Genomic DNA, 20,343 nt, shown 5'->3' with positions numbered 1-20,343 from the left:
TGTGTGTGTGTGTGTGTGTGTGTGTGTGTGTGTGTGTGTGTGTGTGTATGGGAGGGGAGTAATCCAGTCAAAAAAAGCTTTTTATCCCTCCATAGGAATGATATATTGTTTTTTTTAAAAAATCATCTCCCAGAAATTTTCTACACGGGCTGCCTTCAGTTGTTAGTAGCTATGGGGTGGGAGGAGGGACAGACATGCACAGACACCCACCCCATACGGTTCTAAATAAAGTTTGGAAGCACTTAGTATAAAGGTTTTCTAAAAGGATCTGATTTTCCTTCTGGCGGCAGACCTATTAACACTGTTCCAGATACCGCTCTGGAAGGATTTAAACATGACAAGAAGAACAAACAAATCAACAGGGACCGAGCGAGTGAGTGCCCAGCCTGTTCCTAGTGTCATCCTGGAAAGAGCCCCTTCTAGAAAATTCAAGAAGCCCGGGGCCTCCTTTCGTTCCCCATCCCGTTCTCGTCCCCTGGAAGGGGCTGCGTTTAGTGCACACATCTGGTCCGGCTTTGCTCCGAGGGGCTCCAGGCTTCTGGTGCAGGAGCTGGGGACGAGGGATGGAGGGGGCCAGGGTCCGTGACCACCCTTCCTCCTGCCACGCGCCACCAGTCGCAGCAGAAACGCCAGGAGAGGAAAGGTGAGCCAAGCGTCCTTAGCCGTGGCCCCGGGCCGTCCCGGGGCTGAGCTGCGGCGGCCGCACCAGGCAGGAACTTGGCCGGCGGCTGGCATCCACCTGAGGCCGGGGCGGGCGGGGCGGGGGGGGGGGGGGGAGTAAGGGACGGCCGGTTCCTGTCCCGCAGCGCTCAGCGGGGCTGCGTGCACCCTGCTGCAGCCCCCCGCCAGCTCCCCGCGCCCGGGAGAGTCCAGGGTCTGCGGGCCAAAGGCGGGCTCTCGGCTGCAGTGCACGGGGAGGGGGCAGGGAAGGGGGCGGCGGCCCCGGGGGCAGGGAGGAGGCGGAGCCCCGCCGGGAGCCCCTCACTCACACTCGGATCTCCTCATCCTCCTCCTCGTCCATGAAGGAGAACTCCTTGTCGGGCTGCCGGGCCAGTGGGGCCCGGGCCCTGTCGGGGCCCCGGGAGGCCGGGCTGCGCTCGTCCAGGACGCCCGAGGTGCAGCTGGACAGGGAGCTGCTGTCCCGCGGAGTGTGGCTGCCCTCGCTGCAGGCCGAGGCCGGGCTGGGGGCCGCCGCCCACCCCTCGTCCTGGGGCAGGTCCCGGCCGGCCGCGCCCTCCTGCCTGGCCCTGGGAGGGGCCGCCGCAGCCGCCAGGGGAGCCAGCAGGGTGCCGCCGCGGGCCTTGGCCCCGTTGTCATGGTACCCGCCACCCCCCTCCAACTCCTCCTCCTCCTCCTCCTCCTCCTCCGGTTCCCATGCCTCCTTGTCCATGATGCTGAGGACGTCGCCCAGCATGGACGGCCCCAGGTCAATGTGGAAGGACATGATGGACTCGGCGTGCTTGAGCCCCAAGCCGGCCTTGGGCACGACGGGCAGCTCTGTCAGGTCCCCGAAGGCCTGCTCGTCCAGGAGAGGGTCCGGGGAGTGGGGGGCGGCGGCCCCATTCCGCCGAGGCCCAAGCTCCCCCTCGCCCACCTCCTCCTGGCTGCCCTCGCCGGCGCCCGCCTTCTTCACGGGGCTGGACGACAGGCTCTTGGGCAGCTTGCCAGAGCCCTTCTCGGCCGCCTCCTTCTCGTTCAGCTGGGGCAGGGACATGGCGTTCTTGACGAACAGAGCCGAGTCCCGCAGGGAGCCCAGCATGTCCCTCTGCTCCCGGTCGCCCCGGGTCACCGACTGCGACCGCTTGCTGCCCCGGAACTTCCGGGACAGGAGGCTGCGCTTGGAGGACGAGGTGGAGGCCTGCTCATCCAGGGACTCACCGTCCAGCTCGCCGGCCTTGCTGTTGAGGAAGGAGGTGTCCCCAAAGGCGTCCCCCGCCCGGCCCACGTGCATGGTGTGCCGGAAGTCGCCCAGGGGGGCGCTGATCATCTCGGCCGTGAGGTCCACGCGGGAGCGGCGCTTGGAGTGCACCGAGCTGGACACGAGCTGCTTGAGGATAGGCATCGTGCTGGGGGGCGGGCCTCCCGAGGGCGGCAGGCGGGTCGGGGGTCAGATCTCAAGTCCGGCGGGTGGAGGGGGTGACAAGGAGGAGATCATGGGGCTGCAAAGAGAGAGGAGCAGGCAAAGGGTCAACCTGGGCTGGCCGCACAGCACCAAAGCCCACCGGACTACCATTAGCCGGCAATCAGTGTCATAACCCTGCCTCCTTCTTCATGCCCAGGCACTCGGGTTAGGGGAGCGCTTTTTACAAATCCGGGTAGAGGTCAGAGACGCTCTCCCCGAACCCGGGAGGAGGACGCCGTCTCCCCCCAACCAGGACGCTGCCAGAGCAAACACAACCACAGTGAAGGGTGTGGAGGCACACAAGTGAGTCCACGCGGCAGCTGAGGATTGGACACATGCTGTAAGTTCTTCCTGCCGTCTGACCTCAATCTCTGAAGCCAGTGGACACCTCAACCTGAGTCACAGCCCTCAGAGGAGCGAGCCCACAGGACGGGCCCCAGAGACGCTGCCCAGCAGCACCTCCACAGATGTGGGCGGCCCGGCTCACTTTCTGGATCAGAATTGGGGCGGGGTTGCTGGGACCCACAGAACCAGCTCCCCAGCCTTCCCAGTCCTCGCGGGGTGTCCCATAAATGAGGACCCCGCCTGTGACCTCTCTACTATGGGGCCAAGCTCTTTGCCGAAGACTCACTCTGTGCCTCTTGGGGATGAAGAGAACTGCCTCCTGATTTCTTTAACCATTAAGGGTGTGGGAGGGCAGGGACTAGGTGGTCTGGCCCCCGAGATCTGCAGACCCAGGTGGGGGGGGGGTGGTTAACCAGAACAGAAGATCAGCAGAGGGGACGCCAGGAGAGCCTGGGCCGTCTGAAAGCTCGAGGTACCGCCCACACAGCTCCTGGCAAGCACCACAGTGAGGTCCCGAGTTGGAGCCAAACCATCCCCTTCCCCTCCCGGAGCGGCCTGCCCCAAATGCTAAACCCAGTAGTGCAGGGCTGAGCGGAGTGGGGAGACATGGAGTCGGCCACCAGTCTTGCTAACGATTCTCAACTCTACCTTCACGGCAGGCCCACCCTTCCCACTGCAAAGCACAACCTATGGGAACCCCATTGGTTTCTTCCTCACCCCTAAGGCTGCCTCCCACTAGCCCACCACATCCCACCTGGCCCCTGACACCAGCCCAGCAGATCCCCATTTCTCCCCTTCTGTCCCTCTCCGGACCATTCATCACCTTTTATCTAAAACAAAACCCATCCAGGACTGCCCAGTGCAGACCCCCGGATCTGGCCACCAGTCCCAGCCTCCCTCCCTCCCTCCTCAATGCCATTCCTTGCTGCCCCCCTACCTCTGCACTCCACCCCAGCCCCTGAGCGTCTGCCTTCTGGACTCCAGGACTGGACAAATGCAGGTCCCTGCTAGAGCACCCTGTCACCTGGCTCACCCAACGACCTTCCGAGCTCAGTGGAGACGTCACTTCTGGGAAACGCCCTCTCGGCCACCCAGCACTCCGGGTGCCCCCTCTCTCGCAGGCACCGCTCCCTCCTCCTATTCCCACCCACGGGGCTGTCATCTGCCCACTGGACTCTGAGCTTCCAGAGGGGGTTCCAAGGGGCCTGCTCACCGCTGAAGCCTGTCTAGCAGACCCTGCTGAAAGGCAGCACCTCCATCCCGCCCTCCGGGCTTCACTTCAGCTTACACACCGCTCTGGGGTTCCTGGCCCAACCTCTCTGTGTCCTCCACCGCCCCCCCACCCCCGCAGCCCCAGTGCTTTCACCCCTTGTCCAGCTGCCGACGCCCAGTCTGATGGCTCCCAACCCCGTGCCAGCCCCAGGCAGTCCTACGCTCGTCACTCCGGCAAACAAAGTCCTGTAGGACGTGAGGTGGGAGCCAGGCACTGGGGCAGACCTGCCACACCGGTGACCTGGGCTGGCCTCCGAGCCAGGGGAGGACTCTCCTGGATGGCCCAGGGATGACCCACTATGGCCGCTCGGCCCTCCCTCCTCATGTTCCTCTTTCTCCCCACCAAACCCTCAGGCCACTTAGCTTCCCTTACCCCTAACCTGAATCCTCCCTCCAGCCCACGTCCTGGGATCTAACCTCTAAACAGTTAGACATGCATCAGCTAGACCAATTGGCCAACATTTTCTACAAAGGGCCAGAGACTCAAGATTTTCAGCTTCGTGGAAGATACCGTCTTTGTAGTTAGTAGGAAAGCAGCAACAGACCCTACGTAAACAAAGGGTATGGCTGTGTCCCAGTAAAACTTTATATATAAAAACAAGTTGTGGGCCAGATTTGGCCCATGGGCAATAGTTTGCTGACTCTTACACTCATGGAAACTACTGGCCTCAGGCTCATCCCCGTGCCACTGCTCAGAAGAGGGTCACCCTATGGGACCATGAGCTCACAGGCCAACTTTTGGGGGAAAACTTTCTTTGGCTAAAAAAGAGAAAGGGAGTCTGCAGTTGGCCTCAGACTTGTTAGGAACAGAAGAAAACCAAACCAGGTTTCTAACGACATCTTGATACTAGGGAATCCCTCAGGCTTCTGCGGGCACCAGGCAAGAATGGAAAGGGCTCATGTCTTCAACCTGCTTGTGGTCTAGCGCCTGCCTCTGGTCACAGAGTCCTGGGATCTCAAAGAGCTGGGAGGAAAGCGACACCCAGGGTAGCCCCAGAAAACAGGTATACTGAGGCAAAGTGACTCATCCAGGTCTGTGCCCCAAAGGGCAGAGCTGGGCGAGAAGCTGGTCTCCCAGTCCAGTGCTCCCTCTACTCTGCTCCAGACCTTTCTCTGGCCTTTGGTGGATAGCGTCCCTCATCAGTTCCCATGACCAACAGAACGCCCCTCCCTGCTTCCGGGCCAGGGGAGAAAAAGGAGGAGCCTGGCTGCTTCCTCAAATGTCTCCAGGCCGGCCAAATGTCCCCTTGCCGGGGGGCAAGGGTCAGGGGGGGCCACCAAACTGCCCTGGGTCCAGAACACAGCTATAAAACTAAAGCTTATGCTATTTACCAGGTAAACAAAAAAAAAGGGGGGGGGAGGCAGGGCAGGGGGCATAAAGGGCTAGAATCGTGGGAACACACGACATGAATTTCCAGAGCTGCGTTAAGGGTTTTGATGTAACAGCAGGAATCCCCCGACCCACTGAGCAGCTTCCATCCAGCACTGTCGTTTCCCAATCTGAAGTGCGCCTCTCAGAGAAGAGAAAGAAGAACCACAGACCCAGCTGCCAGGGCCTCAGCAGACCTGGTGAAGAGCCCTGTGGCCACTCACAGGGACCTGGCACTCTGGCCATCATAACTACGGGACAGAAGGGTCCCATCAGCCCCCACTTCTATCCTGGCGGGTAAAACAGGAGAAGAGGTAAGAGAGGCCAGCAAGGAAATCCACAGGCCAGCCCCCAGGGCCCCAGTACCTGGCTCGGCCCTACACCTCAGAAAGAAAGCAGAAGTCTGGCCAATGCTATCTGCTGCTTGTGGTCTCACTCCCTGGGGGTGGGAATGAGGCTTTCTGGCTTATAAAAAACCAAACCATCTCTAATACCCAGCATGAAAAAGTCTCGAGAGAGTTGGGGCCTGTATGGAGTCACCTACCCATCTCAGTTGTCCAGCAAGGAGTCCTGGAGCCCCGCCAAGGTCTGGGTCTCTGGAATCCTAGAGCTCAGACCAGATGGGGGAGGCTTCAGGGCTGGTGAGAACCCTAAGCTTTGAACACAGAACAATGTGGGGGTGATAAATACCAAGATTAAGGACCAGCAGGTGGCCCGGGGCCAGTCCTGGGGACAGATCAGGAGGCCTAAGAGCCCACCAGGAAGGGGATCGTGCCAAAGAGAGCTATGTCTTTGGCAGGGGGTGTTGCTAAGTGCGATGACTCAGCTCTGGGCAAGTGGCTAAAATAGGCTGCCCGATGACAGGGCAGCCACTCCCCACCCCACCCCGGAAAGCCATATCCCACTTTCCTGGCAGAGCAAAGGAAAAACGAGCAGGAACCCACGGCTCTCCCTCACTCTCCCCAGCCTCTGATGGAACTGGACTCCTCTACCCTTGACCCCACCAACCACAGAACATTCCTTTAAGGCAGGCGCAGCGAGCCCTCCCTGGAAGGCCAGGCCCCTGGTTCGTTGAGCCCGACCACACCCTCAGCTCCGCTCTGTTCCTGGGACTCCAGAGAACAGCCCTTGCCTGGACCCCTCACCCATGCTCACTGGCATCCCGCACACAGAGCACCGGCCTCCCAGATCAGCCAGTCCAGCAGCAGCTAGATGGACAGAAGGGCGGGCTGGACGAAAGCACTCCCAAAGCCCCAGGAAGTGGCCGGTGGCTGGCAGCCTGACCAAGGCAGGAGATAGAACTGGGCTCTCCCGGGGCAGGGCAGGCTTCCCACTTTTGCAGCTGACCTGCAGCTCACCCTGCTTCAGAGGACGCACGCTTCAATGCTCCCCTGCATGGCCGCTGGGGAGCTGCTCCTCCATCAGCTCTGCTGAGCTGTTCTAACACCCAAGCAACGTGGCCGAACAGAAGGGGATGGATATGTGGTGAAGGACAGCCTCAGTCATGGCTGGGAATGGCTACAGGAGGCTTTGTTCATTTACTCATTCATTCATTCATCGCCTTCCTGCACACCCACCAATTTTTCCATACTCTTTTAGGCCCTGAAGACAGGGGGGCAGTGAGAATCCCAAGGTGGATCAGCCCCCTGCCTTCCTGGGGCACATCTGTAGTGTGAATGTGGGTGCGAGGAAGGGGCTCTGCAAGCCAAGAACTGGATGATGCGAAGGAACCAGGCAGGTCAAGGGCAATCCAGCGAGGGAACAGCACATGTGAACACCCAGAGGTGGGAAGAAGCTGGTGGAGTTTGAGGAACAGAATGATAACCCAGGGGCTGGGGGCCAGGTCCCACAGGCCCTCCCTGGAAGACAAGGTAGGCGTTCAGATGGCATTCTAGGTACGAAAGGAAATCAACGGCAGCTCCTGAGCAGGGAAGTCATCCAATCTGTGCATCTGGAGGTTTCCATAGCAGCTGGGGTTGCAGCCATGGACGAGGGCAAGCAGGTGCTCAGGGCAAAGAGGAAGGGGGCCAGGAGACGGATGATGGGGGGGGGGCGGCACTCAGGGCATGTTTTGGAGGTAGGGACATCAGGAGCTGCTGAGTCCCAGGGGGGTGGGGGGAGACAGAAAGGGCAAAATCAAAGGGGACTCCAGGCCTTCCAGGCCCCAAGCCAAGCCCCACAGGGCTTCTGCAGTGGCAGGTCTCACCTGGTGGGCTATGGGCCTTTGTCCCAGGCGTGCAACCAACATCCCACCACCCAGGAACAGCTTCACCTGGCCAAAACGGGGGAGGCACTTGGCTACACAGCGTCCGCCTGCTGGAGCCACGCGGAGAAGGGCTTGTGTGAGCAGCTCAGGGAAACGTGGGCTGCACCCCTCTGGGGACCGCTCCCCTCCGGAAGGGGTTAGGGGGCTCTGGCTTTTGTGGCCGGAGAAAGATTCGGTGCTTTCTGGAACACTTGGCAGCCTTACCCTGCAAAGATAAGTGCCGGCAAAGGCCGGAGAGAGCTTCCCTCCCGCGGTGGGACAAGGGCTGCCGTGAATGGGAGCGAGCCGTGGACACTTTGATCCACAGTTACACTGCGGGAGGAACCTCAATGGGGGCTGTGCTCTTTAGTTTTAGCTGACTTTCCTACTATTTGGAAACTTCTACTTCCTTCACACGCGCTGCCAAAAGCCCTTGGATTTGAAAGTGTGCTGTTTGCACCGGGTGATTAAGACGCACTGTCTCAAAATAATCTGAGCCTGAAAAGCCATCCAAAAAAAAAAAAAGCGCAGGATGGGAATATGAGCTTTCACGACCCCTCCCGTACCACTTGTGTTTCTGTGTCAAGTAATCTCCTTAAAATCCTGGGTAGGGAGCGACCACTCCCTCAGAGACGGTGAAGCCACATTGAGGGACTCGCCTGAGGTCATGGATGGGAGCCAGGCCTTTGTCCCCACACCAGGGCTCCAGCCACTAAAATAGCCACACACGACCCAAAGTATGGTCTTGGGGCACCGGCCACCACGGCGGTTTCTGTAAATAACGGCTTTCAAATGAGTATGATTTAGCAACTTCTCCACCAGGAATGATGTCAAAGCAGGGGGAAAAGTCACATACTCAGATATTCACAGAAGCCTTTATAATCTCAAAAGGCTGGAAACCACCTAACAGCTAGGAATAAGGAACTAGTTGAGAAGACGAGGAGCTGTTAACTGATTGACATGCTGCCACGAGGAGTGGGGGCTTATGAAGACCAGGCTGCCACATGGACCACTGGTGGCCACAAGCCATCACATGGGAGAAAAAAACCCAGCAGGGCTTCCGCTCGTTTATACAGAGTGATCACAAGTGTACAGGAATAAAGGCTTAAAGGAGTTACATCAGGCTCGAGAGGACACAGGTATTTTGTTTGTTTCCTTTAATGTGGTAATGCTGTTTTAGTAATAATAATAATAATAACAACAATAATATCCTGAAGCATGAAAGGCTTAAGGAAAAGACATTAATTTCAACACCACCTTAGAACAGTCTGGTTCTCAGGCTCAGTGCAAGGCCCCCAGCTTGGGTCTTGGGTCCACTCTCTTGTGCCAATATGCACCCCCCATGGATGTCTGTTCTCCCTCCCTTCATCCCTCCCCCCAAGCTGGATGTGTGCATTTTATTCTAAGTTGTGTGGGAGGAGAAAGTGGGCAATCTATAGCAACCTGGAATCAAGGGAAGACATGGAGATTAGGACTCCCCCGAAAGAACTCACTCCCCAACAGCTGCTTCCTGACACCTGAGCCTCTTCAACTGAGCGGGAGAAGAAAGATAACAGTCATCCCCTCCACACCATCACCGGAGACTGGCCAATTTTCCAGGGCCACTAAAGCTCCAAGTTGGAGGCCAGCCTCCCACGTGGGTGATCCCACAGTGGGATCCTATCCAAGATGCCCTGGGCAGGTGAAGGTTCTGCTTCTGCTGCTTCTACAGTCCTAACTCAGCTCTTCCGGAGGCTGCAAGAGAGCAGAGAAAGAGGCTGGGGTCCCGCAGGACCACCAGCACCACAGTGCTCCCACAACTAGCCAACCATCAAGTCCTGTGCAGATAGAGCGATCCTGTCATTTACCGGTGCCTGCCGCATGCCAGGCATCATGCTAGGACAGGGGAAACTTGTGCCCCTCTCCCTGCAAGGAGGGTGTCGAGAGTGCCCCCATTTTACCGAAAGGGAGACTGAGGCTCAGATGGCATGAGCCTCACCCCACACAGATCACTCTCACCGCTACTCAATGGTGACTTGAGCCAACTTCTGGCCGACCTCAGACACATGGTTTTCTGAATGAGGTGATGCCTCCCGGCCCATTCAGATGTCCCCAGCCGAGAATGTCCCTGTGGAAGATGGGGGTGGGATGGCATTGGGGAGGCTGCTTCTGGAAAACCCTTGGAACCAAGACTCCCTTGGATGGACTTCCCATCAGAGATCTGCTCTCAGGGATGGCTCAAATGGGCTCTTCCTTACTCAGGATCTCATTCCAGCTTCCTGCTCGGAGGAATCCCCCCATGTTCTGATTCCCTGGGAGGGGAGAGGTGGGGGGTGGGGAGGACCACCCAGAAGCAGGACTCCCTGGCATGTTTAGGAGTGGGCTCAGCAGGAGGCCCTGCCTCCAACGTTTCTCATGCCGGCCCCACTCTAGGCCCCATCCTGTGTTTCATGGTCATTCCAGCTGCCAAGAAGGAAGACCAGAACCTCGACCCAAGCTGGGTGCCCTGTACTTGCTCCACCACCCCTGCCTTCCTGCCCATCCCGACCAGGCTCACTGACCCAAGGGTGCCACTGCCCAGCCACGCCTGGCCAGATCCCACGTCCTGCAGATGGACACTCCCTGCTTCCTGGAAGAAAGGGAAAGTGAACAAGGCCCTGTTCCAATACCTGCTTCCCCTGGGGATCCCTGCTGGGGAAGTGGGGAGCAGGGTGAGCCCGGCCCAACTCATCAGGACACCAGGCTCTTGCCAGAGCAGGGCTCACAGGGTGAACTCCACATACTCTGCACCACACCTTCTCCGTGACTTCTGCCTTCTGTTGCCTCTCTAGGGGTTATTAAATAATTTACAGCTACACTGTCCAACGTGGCAGCACCGGCCTTATGTGGCTACAGAGCATCTGAAATGTGGGGACTCTAAATCGACACATGCTAAGGGGTGAAATATACAAAAGCACTTCAAAGATTTAGGACGAAAAAGAAAATATAAAATAGCTCATTGTGTTTTGCTATTGATTACATGTTAAGATGGTACTATTTTGGGGCGCCTGGGTGGTTCAACTGGTTGAGAGTCCAACTCTTGATTTCGGCTCAGGTCATGATCTCAGGGCTGTGGGATCGAGTCCCGTACTGGGCTCCATGCTGGGTGTGAAGCCTGCTTGGGATTCTCTCTCTCTCTCTCTCTCTCTCTCTCTCTCTCTCTCTCTCTCTCTCTCTCTCCCCCCCCCCCCTCCCCTCCTGCCCAGTCCGCACCCCCCGCCCCTGGCCTCAAGAAAAGAAAAACCACCTAATATTTTGAATGTATTGGGCTAATATGTTAATCTCAACTATCTCTTCTTACTTTTTAAAATGTAGTTATTAAAAACGGAAATGATATATGGAACTTGCAGTGCCTTCCACGGCAGGCAGATAAATAAAGCAACCCACTGTTCACATTTGGGCTAAAATAGTTACATGTTAATAAACTTTAAAGTTCTTTTAAATTAAGTACTAAATTTCTAAATTTTACACCCAGTGGGCCACGAAGGAATGCCAGGTTGTTTCCGTTTTGTCTGAACTCTGTAACAAAAATCCTTCCGAGCTCAATTGGCACAAGTCCTTATTCCAAAGGATACATGTGAGTTAAATAACTTTTGTTTCTTACTGTTAACTTATTCTCCAGAAGTTTCGACCAAGTTACAATCCCACTAACGCATGTCACACCTTCTTTAGTTAGAAACACAAAAAACCCAGTAACCAGCACACCTGCAAACTTGTGATTTGTACTTCTTTCATTATTAAGGACGGTGAGCATTTAAAACCTGTTACTATTGGCTTCTGTATCCTTTCTCTTGGGAATTGCTTGTTGAAATCGTTTGCCCATTTTTCTGGGGAAGGGGCTTTACCTTTCCCAATGGATTTGTAGGACTTTTTAAAATATTAAAGCAATTACATTTTTTACCATCATATTTTGCAAATATTTCTGCAAATTTATCATATACCCGTTTACACTGGGACGATTTTGTTTTCTTTTCCAGAGTGCTTATTAATTTTTACGTAGCCAAATTTGTTTCATGGTCTGTGGCTTTCACAATACGAAGCAAAGACCTTTCCCACTTCTAAGAGTATGAAAATATTCACTTCCTCTAAAGCTACCAGGTAATAATGAACAACAATTCATAGAGAAAAATACTAGAAGAAAATACAACAAAGTAAAGAAGATCGTGGGTTATTTAAAATAGAAAAACAATTAAAATATAACAATAATGTTACTGATTCCACAGAGGATTTTTATAAAATGTGGGCAAAGCATTAAATGTTACCTTCATTGGACAGGAAAATTCTTTATATACAGATACCTCCCACTCACGACTCTATTTCCAGACTCCCCTTTGTGTTCACAGGTCTGTTGACTCCTAAACCAGCTCTACACTGCCCCTCTGTAAAACGTGTTTGAGCATCTAGTTGGGTAACATCCCTAAACTTTTTTTCTAAAATGTGTTTTTTTCTAATACTGTTACTCTTCCAGATGGACTTTAAAAACAGTCAGTCCCAAAAGAAATCCTGGTGGGATTATGTTGGAACTGAAAGGAAATAAGAAATTAATTTGGGAAGAATAGATTTGATCGCCACAGCAGATCTTCAGGCCATTTACTTAAGTCTTCTGGATACCCTCCATTAAATGTGGTGGGTTTTCTTCCTACAAGTCGTACGCGGTCTTGGTCATGTTTATTCTGAGTCACTGTTGTCTTGGGTCTTGTTGTTGTAGGTGAGTTCTGTCTCCTCCTGTTTCTCCATAGCTGTAGTTTCTGACCATTATAGCTCGTAAATAGGAAGGTTACAATCTTTATTTCTATATATTTAATGTCCACCCTACTAAACTTGTACTGTCTCCCACACTCGAATCAACATTACCGTTGAACATTTTGGGCCTTGTAAGTAGACAAGCCCATCACCTGCAACTAATAATAATTCTGTCTCGTTTATTTCTTATTCTTATCTTATTACATCTGCTACAATTGCCAATATAGTATCGAATAACACTGTTGACACAAAGCACCTCTGTTCTTGGCACTTAAGAGTAATATTCTCAACCTCCAGCATCCGATACAGTAGCCACCAGCCACAAAGGCTGCTGAGAGCTTGAAATGTGGCTAATGTCACCAAGGGACTCAATCCTTTATTTTAAATATTTAAACTTAAAAACTGATGCTAGATGCAGTTTTTGGAAAAACTTATGTTTAAAACATACTTGAGTATATGAATCTGCTTTTTCAACTCTGAACTTTTGGAGATTCAAATTCAGATTAAGTATCTGTGCAATTTAGCATCCAAATGAGGATGTGCTACAGGAGTAAAATACACACCAGATTTTGAAGACTTTCTATGATAAAATAATGTAACACATCTCATTCATTTTTTATGACTATGTGGTGAAATGGCAATCTTTTGGACATGTACTATGTTAAATAAAACATATTAAAATTAATCTCACTCGTGTTTAGTTTTTAAAATGTGGCTACCGGAGGACGGAAGGTTACGTATGTGGCAAGCAGGGTACTCCACGGGCAGTGCTGTTGTCAAGGGATCTCTGTTAATCATGATGCTCACCACCGGATTCATTCTTGTTCATTTTAGAGAATTTATAGTTCTTAAGAGTTTATAAGAAAATGAAGCCAGTAATGTAGCCAGCCAGGGAAAACGCACTACAGCTTAATTTACCCTTTAATGGCTGGAAAACATAGAAGCAGCTGTCCAACCTTGCTCAGTGACTTGTAATCAAGGGAACTGCGGAATAACATGTCTCAAGAGTGGGCTGTGCCGGCTCTCAGGCCGGTGCCTAGGAACCTACCCCTCTGGGCAGGGTATCCTAGCGCCGACCTGTGGATCTCAGGTGGACAGGCCCTTCCTGGACCGTGGTATGAGAAAGGGAACTCACATTCCCTGAGCTTTTATTCTGCACCAACCAGCTGCTTTATCTTGACTACACTACCTTTTAAAAAATAAATAAATAAAACAAGTAATAACACCATCCTGTCTTCTTCCCCACAATCCCACTGAGTTATCATCATCCCCATCTTGCAGATAAGAAGACTGAGGCTAAGAGACAGCAGTGCATCACCAAGCCACACACACTTGCTAGGGACAGAGCAGAGAGAAGGGTCTCAGGATCCGCCTGATTCTGAACCCTGGGCTTTCCCCCCCTCCACCAGAAGGGGTACCAGGGAGGGTCAGAAGCCATGCTGGGACCCCGGCCCCTGAGATCTGAAGATTCTGGATGCATGAACACCCACAGGATACACAGCTTTGTTTTGTTTTGTTTTTTATTCATTTGAGAGAGAGAGAGAGAGAGAGATCACAAGCAGGAGGGAGACACAGAGAGAGAGGGAGAAGCAGACTCCCCACTGAGCCGGGAGATTGACATGCGGTCGACATGGGATTCGATCCCAGGACCAGAAGATCATGACCTGAGCCGACAGCGGACGCTTAACCAGCTGAGCCACCCAGGCGCCCCAGGATACACAGTTCTACACAGGATTTCAGGTTAAAAATGTCTCTAGCCTGGGCACTCCATTCCCCACCACTCCAGGGAAAAGTACAGATAAATCCTGGGACACACAGGCCACAGCCTGCCACCAGAACCCCTGCCCTGCTCCCCAGGGCTGGGTACCCGCCACTCTCCCCAGCAGCTGCCTCACCTTTACCTCTGCTTTCACCTCCCTCCTAATCCCAGAACTGTGCGCTCTGGGCCCGGGGAGGGAGGCGGTGAAGGCAGTGGGAGTGGGGAGGAGAAAGCCTCCTCACCTCCTGGGAGTTAAAACAGCCCTGGAAAGAAAGAGAAGGCATGACCCATGACCCTCCCCCCCCCAGGGGGGGGGGACAGGAAACTACAAGGCAGTCAAGATGAAGAGCCGGTGACTCAAGGACATTCAGCAACTTGGCTTGTTTACAGCGCTCTTCCTGGAGACGTGTTTCCCCCAGCCTGCCACTGGACAGACAGACGGATGGACACAAGCACCCGGCTGCCATGGCAGAGGGAAGAGCTGGGAGAGAGGAAGAGGTGCGGGGCGGGGGGGACGGGAGGGTGTGGGGTGGAGTGGGGGCCCAGCACGGGGCAGGTCCCCCTCACCTGGGAGTGGCCCTCTTGCTCCTCCCTCCTGCCCGGAGCTTCTGCCTCAGAAAGAAAGCGGCTGGACTTGAAATCACATCAGCCAGGCCCTGTTTGGTTTCACTTCCCTTCTTCTGAGAGTGAGGTGCTCAGCGGAGGAATGGGGATGGAGAGGACACTCCAGGCTCTCCAGAGGGAGCGGGCAGATCTGGACTCACTCCAGATGGTCTTGGCCTTGCCGGGGCATGCGGGGCGGAGGTGAAGAGCATGGACCCCGGAGCCAGACGCAACCCCCCCCCCCCCCCCCCCACCCGGCCTGGCCCTCACGAGCTTCTAGCTTTCCAAGTGACTGGGGACATTACGTACTTCCCAGCGTCACTGTGAGGTTTAAATACGCTCACATAGGCCACGCCCTCGGCACCACACGCAAGGTGGGCGCTCACCTATATGCTATGAAGGTGCTGTGACGTGTTCTCTGACTCTCAGTGGATACCCCGTGTCTGTACCTGGAGACGTAGGAGGAAAATTCCAGCAGCCCCAGTGACACACACTCTGGCCAAGTTCAGGATGACCCATGATTAACATGGGACACCTACCTCAGTGCCACCTGACGATACCGCATCCCAAAGGCTTCCAGGGCTGACCCTTTTCAAAGTGCTTGGAGGGTCCCTGGGATGAGGCGTTGCAGGAGGAAGGGTCCTCCAAGCTTCTGAGGCCCAGGGGCAGACTGTAGTCCCCACTGGCCGCGGGTCCAGCAACCTGAGACTTGGTTTCCAAGCCCATCTGACTTCCTCCTTCCAGATCTTTCGTGATGCAGGAGGGAAGAGCCTGGCTTCTCTCAGACAGGTCTTACACTCTTTCTGACTTCAGCCTGACGTGTGTGTGTGTGTGGGGGGGAGATGAGGCGAAGGTGGGACAAAAGAGCCCCCTGCCCTTCCTCTCTAGGATGAGGGCTGGATAACTCAGGAATCTGGGACACTCTGGGTGCTACCAGCAACAAATAAGGCGCAAACCCTCCACACCCTCCACCCCCGATAAAACACCGCCTGGTTCTTAGGACCTAATCCAACTCTCAATAGAGGTGTAGAAGCTGCAGTGGAGCCCAGAGAAGGCTCCTTTTGTGTTCTCCCGGGGTCAAGGGCAACGGTATAAGGAACAGAGAAGGGCTGCAGGCAGTGGGCCCCTGAGGGTACGGAGGAGCAAGGAGCAGAAGGTGGAGGGCAGAGCCTGGCTTCACGGTCAGCCCGGGAAGACCTGAAGCTGGGGTTCGGTGGGCAGCCCACCTTCAGTCACTGAAAGAACAGGGTAGATACAGGTGTATGGAGAACCTGGAGACTGCCCCAGGGAAGCCGGAGGCTGGCCCCAGCCCCCCACCCCATGGCGGCAGAAGGGTAGAAGGCGGTAGCCTGAGTGGACCTGGCTGAGCAAGAGAGGCTGTTCCCGAATACACACTCAGGCACTGTTGCCTTGCCGAGCTGCAAGCTGGCAGTGCCTGGGGGAGACTCTGATGTACGTTTCTGGAAGGGAGCCCAAGGCTCCACAAGCGGTGTATTTTAAACAGGAGCTTCGAGGACACGCTGAGTGGGAATGTGGGAAGGTAATAGCTTCAACTTCCTTGGTCGCACACCGCGAGCAGACAAGGGCCACATCCAGCCACACACCAGTCCCTCCCGGTGCGACCATCCACTTCCCTGTCCAGAGAGGGCTGGCACGGGTCTGTCCTCCCCTGAGCACCCCAGAAGTCTTTGCTAGAGCAGGCCTTCAGGACTCTGCCAGCTGGCTCCAAGGTTTGTTTCCTTTTCCCAAGGTTGAGGGAGGAAAAGCCTCCAGTACATAGGTCAGAAGACCTAAGCTTGGGTCAGCCCTCTCTCAGCTTCCAGGGCAAGATTGCGCAAGCCCCATCCCTCCGCCCCCAAGCCTTATCTCTGGCATCAACCCAGATCCTGTTCCTCCAAGGGACAGACTCCTCCCTCCCCCACCTAGGGCCAAGCTCCTCTGAGCCTGTGGAACAACCAGCCAGAGGAAGCTGGACACGCTGCCCGGCAGGAGTCCTGGGCTCTCCACTCCCACCAACCCAAACCAGCGAAGGGAAGAAAGACTGGGTGGGAGAGTGGGGGAGTGGGGGGGGAATGAGAAAGAGAAAGCAGACGAGCGAGCCTGGCCAATATCAAACACCTTGCCTTCCCCACCAGGGCACAGCCTTTCCTGGCCACAGAAATCAATCAGCCACTCCAAAGGTGGAGGGGGTTGGAATCCTTGAACCAGAGCCAATCTGGGGCCCTTCTGGGAAAGCGCCTGACTTGTCAAGAAGGGTCTAAGATTCCTCTCCCAGGTCGACATCTGCCCCGGGGGTGAAGGACCCAGCCCATTTTGTAAATAAGACTCTCCTTCGCTTGGGACTCTGTGGGCTCCAGTCCTGTTGAGGGCTGGGCGGTCAGCCTCTAAGAGGCAGCAGGACAGAAGTTATTTTGGGTCCGCACACCCGATTGGGAGGAGCATGAGTGGGTAGGCACGTGTAAGAGAGAAATGAAAGACAAAAAGAGGGGTCAAGAGAAAAAAGGGCAGAAACCCCAGCTAATGGAAAGAATGTTCCAAGTGGAGGCATGAGCTAGGTAGGGAGTTTAATATGAACCCTGGCTCGTCAAGGAGCAAGGGTCTGTGAGCTCAGGGAGACATCAGAGGGGCTGGGATTCACCGCAAACTGCCACCTCTTGGGAGCAGACTCACTTTATCACATGAGCCCGCTCCCAGTCCCTGCATGGGTCACCAGGACCCCTGGGAAGACCAGACCCCACTGGGATATCTCCCCTAGGTTCACGAAAGCCCCGGCTGTGGGAAGCAGCAGCTGTGCTCGAAGACAGGGGTGAAGTCCACACTTGGAGGAGATAAACCACCCTAATCAGTTAGTCACATGGGCAGCTCCCACAGGGCAGCTGGTGAAAACTGGAGCCCACATGGCACCCCCACACTTGGGGCAGGGTCCTAGCTACCGCACAGGGATGGAGCCTCCCATGACTCCAGAGGATGCCCCATTCTTGCTCCGGGAGCCTTGGAGCCACCTAGAGGCCTGGATGGGCCCAGCCTTGGGCCAGCAAACTCCCCATTTCTGGGGGAAATCCACAGCTCGGCTTCCCCTTCCTTTGTGCCCTGTTCTTTGTTCTCTTAAAATTCAGTCCATCCTGCTGGTGGTCCCCTCCTCCACCCCAGCCTCAGAAAGGGGGCGGAGGCGGCGGGGAGTTATTAGAAACCCAGACTGTTCGAAGAAGTTGCATTATAGGAGGTCCTCCCGCACCCGGGCCCCTCATTGTTTACGCTGGCTGCAGGGGGGAAGCTTTCCCTGGTCCAGATGGCTGCTGAGGGTAAGGATGAGGGAGAGCCTCCCTCCAACACCACAAACCCTCAGGAGCGGAGCAGCAGGCTTCAGCGGCTCGGGGACCCTTTCCGCTTTCAACCGCTCGGATACACACGGGCAAAGAATAGGCGCCGTGGACGCAGCCGAGGGCGTGGGAGCCAGTCAGATTGCAAAGGGTGACAAGAAAAGAGAAAGCCCTGTATTTCCCCTCCCTTCTCCCAGGGACAGAAAGAAAACTTCCCAAGCCCGGGCTGCAATATCTCTACGGGAAACACCAGGAATCTGGTTTGAGTTAGCAGAGCACCCCTCCCCCAGCCCCCCCTACACACACACACACACACACACGCACACGCGCGCGCGCGCATGCACACACACACACACACACACACCCGCTCCGGCTCAGTCCTCTCCCAGGAAGCCCGCCCAGCTACAGCCCTCCAGCCCCCCGGCTCCGGGTTCCCGCCCGGCTCTCCCGGTCCCACACTCACCCGCGGCGGCCCAGCCCGCAGGGCTGCTGGTGGGGGACGCACTGGGGACAGGGGCAGTTTTGTACCCCCGGCTGGGGGCGCTCCAGGGAGGGGGCGGAGCCAGAGACGGCCGACCGCGGCTCCACCGCCCCCGGAGGGTGATTAAATCATTAACCGACCGCTCGCGGCCGCGGGCCACGCCAGCAGCGCTTGATCCCGGGCGCACCCCGCGCGCCGACCCCGCGCGCCGACCCCGCGCGTAGCCCCCTTCCCGGGGCCGCCGGCTCGGCTGCGCCCCACCCCGCCCGGGCCTCTCCCGCCGCGGCCTCCAGGTCTTCCGAGGAGGCGGGCGGGGCGGGAGCCGGGCGGGGGCGGGGGGGCGGGGAGTATTTGTTTCCTCCGCCGGTCCCTTCCAAACAGCTCCTTCCTTCTTTTCTCCCCGGCCCGGTGACACTGGGTGGCGTGTGCTGCACTGTGTGTACGAGAGGGAGCGCGTGTGTGCACGCCTCCGCCACTACAGGCGAAGAATTCGGTTCTTATTCACGGAGAACTCCGTGCGCACACACGCCCCCCTCGCAGAGACTGCGGGCGGCGCGAAGCGCCGCGGGTGGTGCCTCTGTCCTCCCCGGCGCACACCCCCCTTCCCCGCAGCGGGCAGACCTTTAAAACCGGGGACACTCCCGTGTCACCCGCTCCAGCAGCGCCCGGGGCCGGACGCCGAATCCCTGCCTGGGGAGAGGAAATCCAGGCGGAGCGCGGCTTCCCAGGCTCTCGGCCGCCCCTCCTCCCCAAAGCCCGATCGGCTCGGACACGGGGTGCGCGGCTCCGGGTCCCAAGCACCCGGGCCGCCCCGCACACGCCCCGGCCCGACCCTTCCACCCGGGGGCGGGCGCAGGAGTGTGTGTGGGGGGGTCTCAGCCCTCCTCCCCGCCCCTCGGCCCCCTCTCGAGGCGTTTTCCATCCTCTCCGCCCCTCTGGGGGCTTCAAGCCTACCCAGGCCTCGCAGAGCGCAGGCGGCTGTCGCCTACCTGGGTCCCCAGAGATGCAAGCGCCTGGCCGGCGCGGCTGCGCTGTCCCCTCCGTGGGCTCCGAGCGGCACCGGGGCTGGAGGCCCATGTCAGCGCCGGCGTCGGTTTCCCTCTGGCTCTCGGGCTTTCTGGGCGGCGAGCCTCCCGGACACTCCCCTCCCAGGCTCCTCCCGCGCCCTCCCTCCCGCGCCCTCCGCGCTGAAGTCACGGCGGCGCCGCAGCCAATGGCGGCTGCGAAACCCCGCCCGGCCGCTCGGCCTCCTCGGTTCAAATCGGCCAGTGTGAGACTGTCGGAGCTCCGAGTGGGGCGGCTGGGGCAGCTGGGCCGGGGGGTGGTGGGGAGGGGGGGCGGCCGGGAGCCGGGCCGGTGGGGTCCCGGGGAGCCCCGGCGGTGGCCAGGAACCAGGGCCCTCCGCCCCCTGCCTCCCGGCCCGGCACCAACGGGAGAGCGGAGCCCGGGGGTCTGCGCCGCCCGGGCGGTGGATTCGGTCCCGGACTCTTACTGGAAACGAGCGGGGCGGGGAGGTGGCGGCCCCAAGCCAGTCCCGGAGCCGGTGGAACAGGGGGTTTGGGCGGGGTCACCTGGCTTTGATCGGCCAGCTTTCCGGAGGCCTGGGTCCTTGGCCTCCTGAGTATCCGCGGAGACGAAGTTCTGCTCCGAGCGAACCTGTAGGACGATGAACTCCTGAGTCCCAGAGGAGCAGGCCTTGGACTCGATTCGAGGAATAGCTTCCACTTGTATAAACGCCAGTGGGGAGGTGCTGCCCAGGAAAGCGGGGCGCATTGTGGCAGTTCCCTTGCTGTGGGCAGCTTCCCTGGGTTTTAAAGCAAGTCAGGCGGGGGCGGGGGTGGAGGGTGGCATGCGACTCTTGATCTCGGGGTTCCACCTTGGGTGTAGAGATTACTTAATTTTTAAAAAAGTCAAAATAAGAAAGCAAGCAAGTCAGGTGGTGGTGGTGTGCGGGCTCCAGACTCCCTCCGCTCCCAGCCCACGTGGCTTTCCGTGGGATCCTTCCGTGGGGCCCCTTTGGGCTGGTGCTTTACCCCACACTGCTGACAGCTGGAAGCTCTTCACCA

The 20,343-nt window shown here is 56.9% G+C and overlaps 1 protein-coding gene across 7 annotated transcripts in view; it reads right to left on the bottom strand.

The window, feature by feature from the left end:
• The window catches only part of CDC42EP4 (CDC42 effector protein 4), a 19,441-nt gene extending 13 nt beyond the window's left edge, over positions 1-19,428 (bottom strand). Inside the window, exons 1-4 of one of the 7 annotated variants that reach the window (XM_025889918.2) lie at positions 19,267-19,409; positions 9,894-9,961; positions 9,352-9,460; positions 1-2,159 (exon numbers count right to left, since the gene is read on the bottom strand). The exon at positions 1-2,159 is cut by the window's left edge and continues 13 nt beyond it. In XM_025889918.2, the coding sequence (XP_025745703.1) occupies positions 986-2,062 (1,077 nt within the window). In that variant the 5' untranslated portion in view covers positions 2,063-2,159; positions 9,352-9,460; positions 9,894-9,961; positions 19,267-19,409 and the 3' untranslated portion in view covers positions 1-985. Of the gene's footprint in view, positions 2,160-7,194; positions 9,088-9,351; positions 9,866-9,893; positions 9,962-18,259; positions 18,682-19,231 lie in introns of those variants that run through there. The other 6 variants (XM_073883171.1, XR_012375402.1, XM_025889911.2 and 3 more) reach the window with 6 other exon arrangements.
• Between the last annotated feature and the right edge of the window lie 915 nt (positions 19,429-20,343).

Source organism: Callorhinus ursinus, unplaced genomic scaffold (assembly GCF_003265705.2).
Source record: "Callorhinus ursinus isolate GAN/ISIS: 27379988/994484 unplaced genomic scaffold, GSC_fseal_2.0 scaffold50, whole genome shotgun sequence".
NCBI classification, from domain to species: Eukaryota; Metazoa; Chordata; class Mammalia; order Carnivora; family Otariidae; genus Callorhinus; species Callorhinus ursinus.
This window is presented reverse-complemented; position numbering and strand designations above follow the sequence as displayed.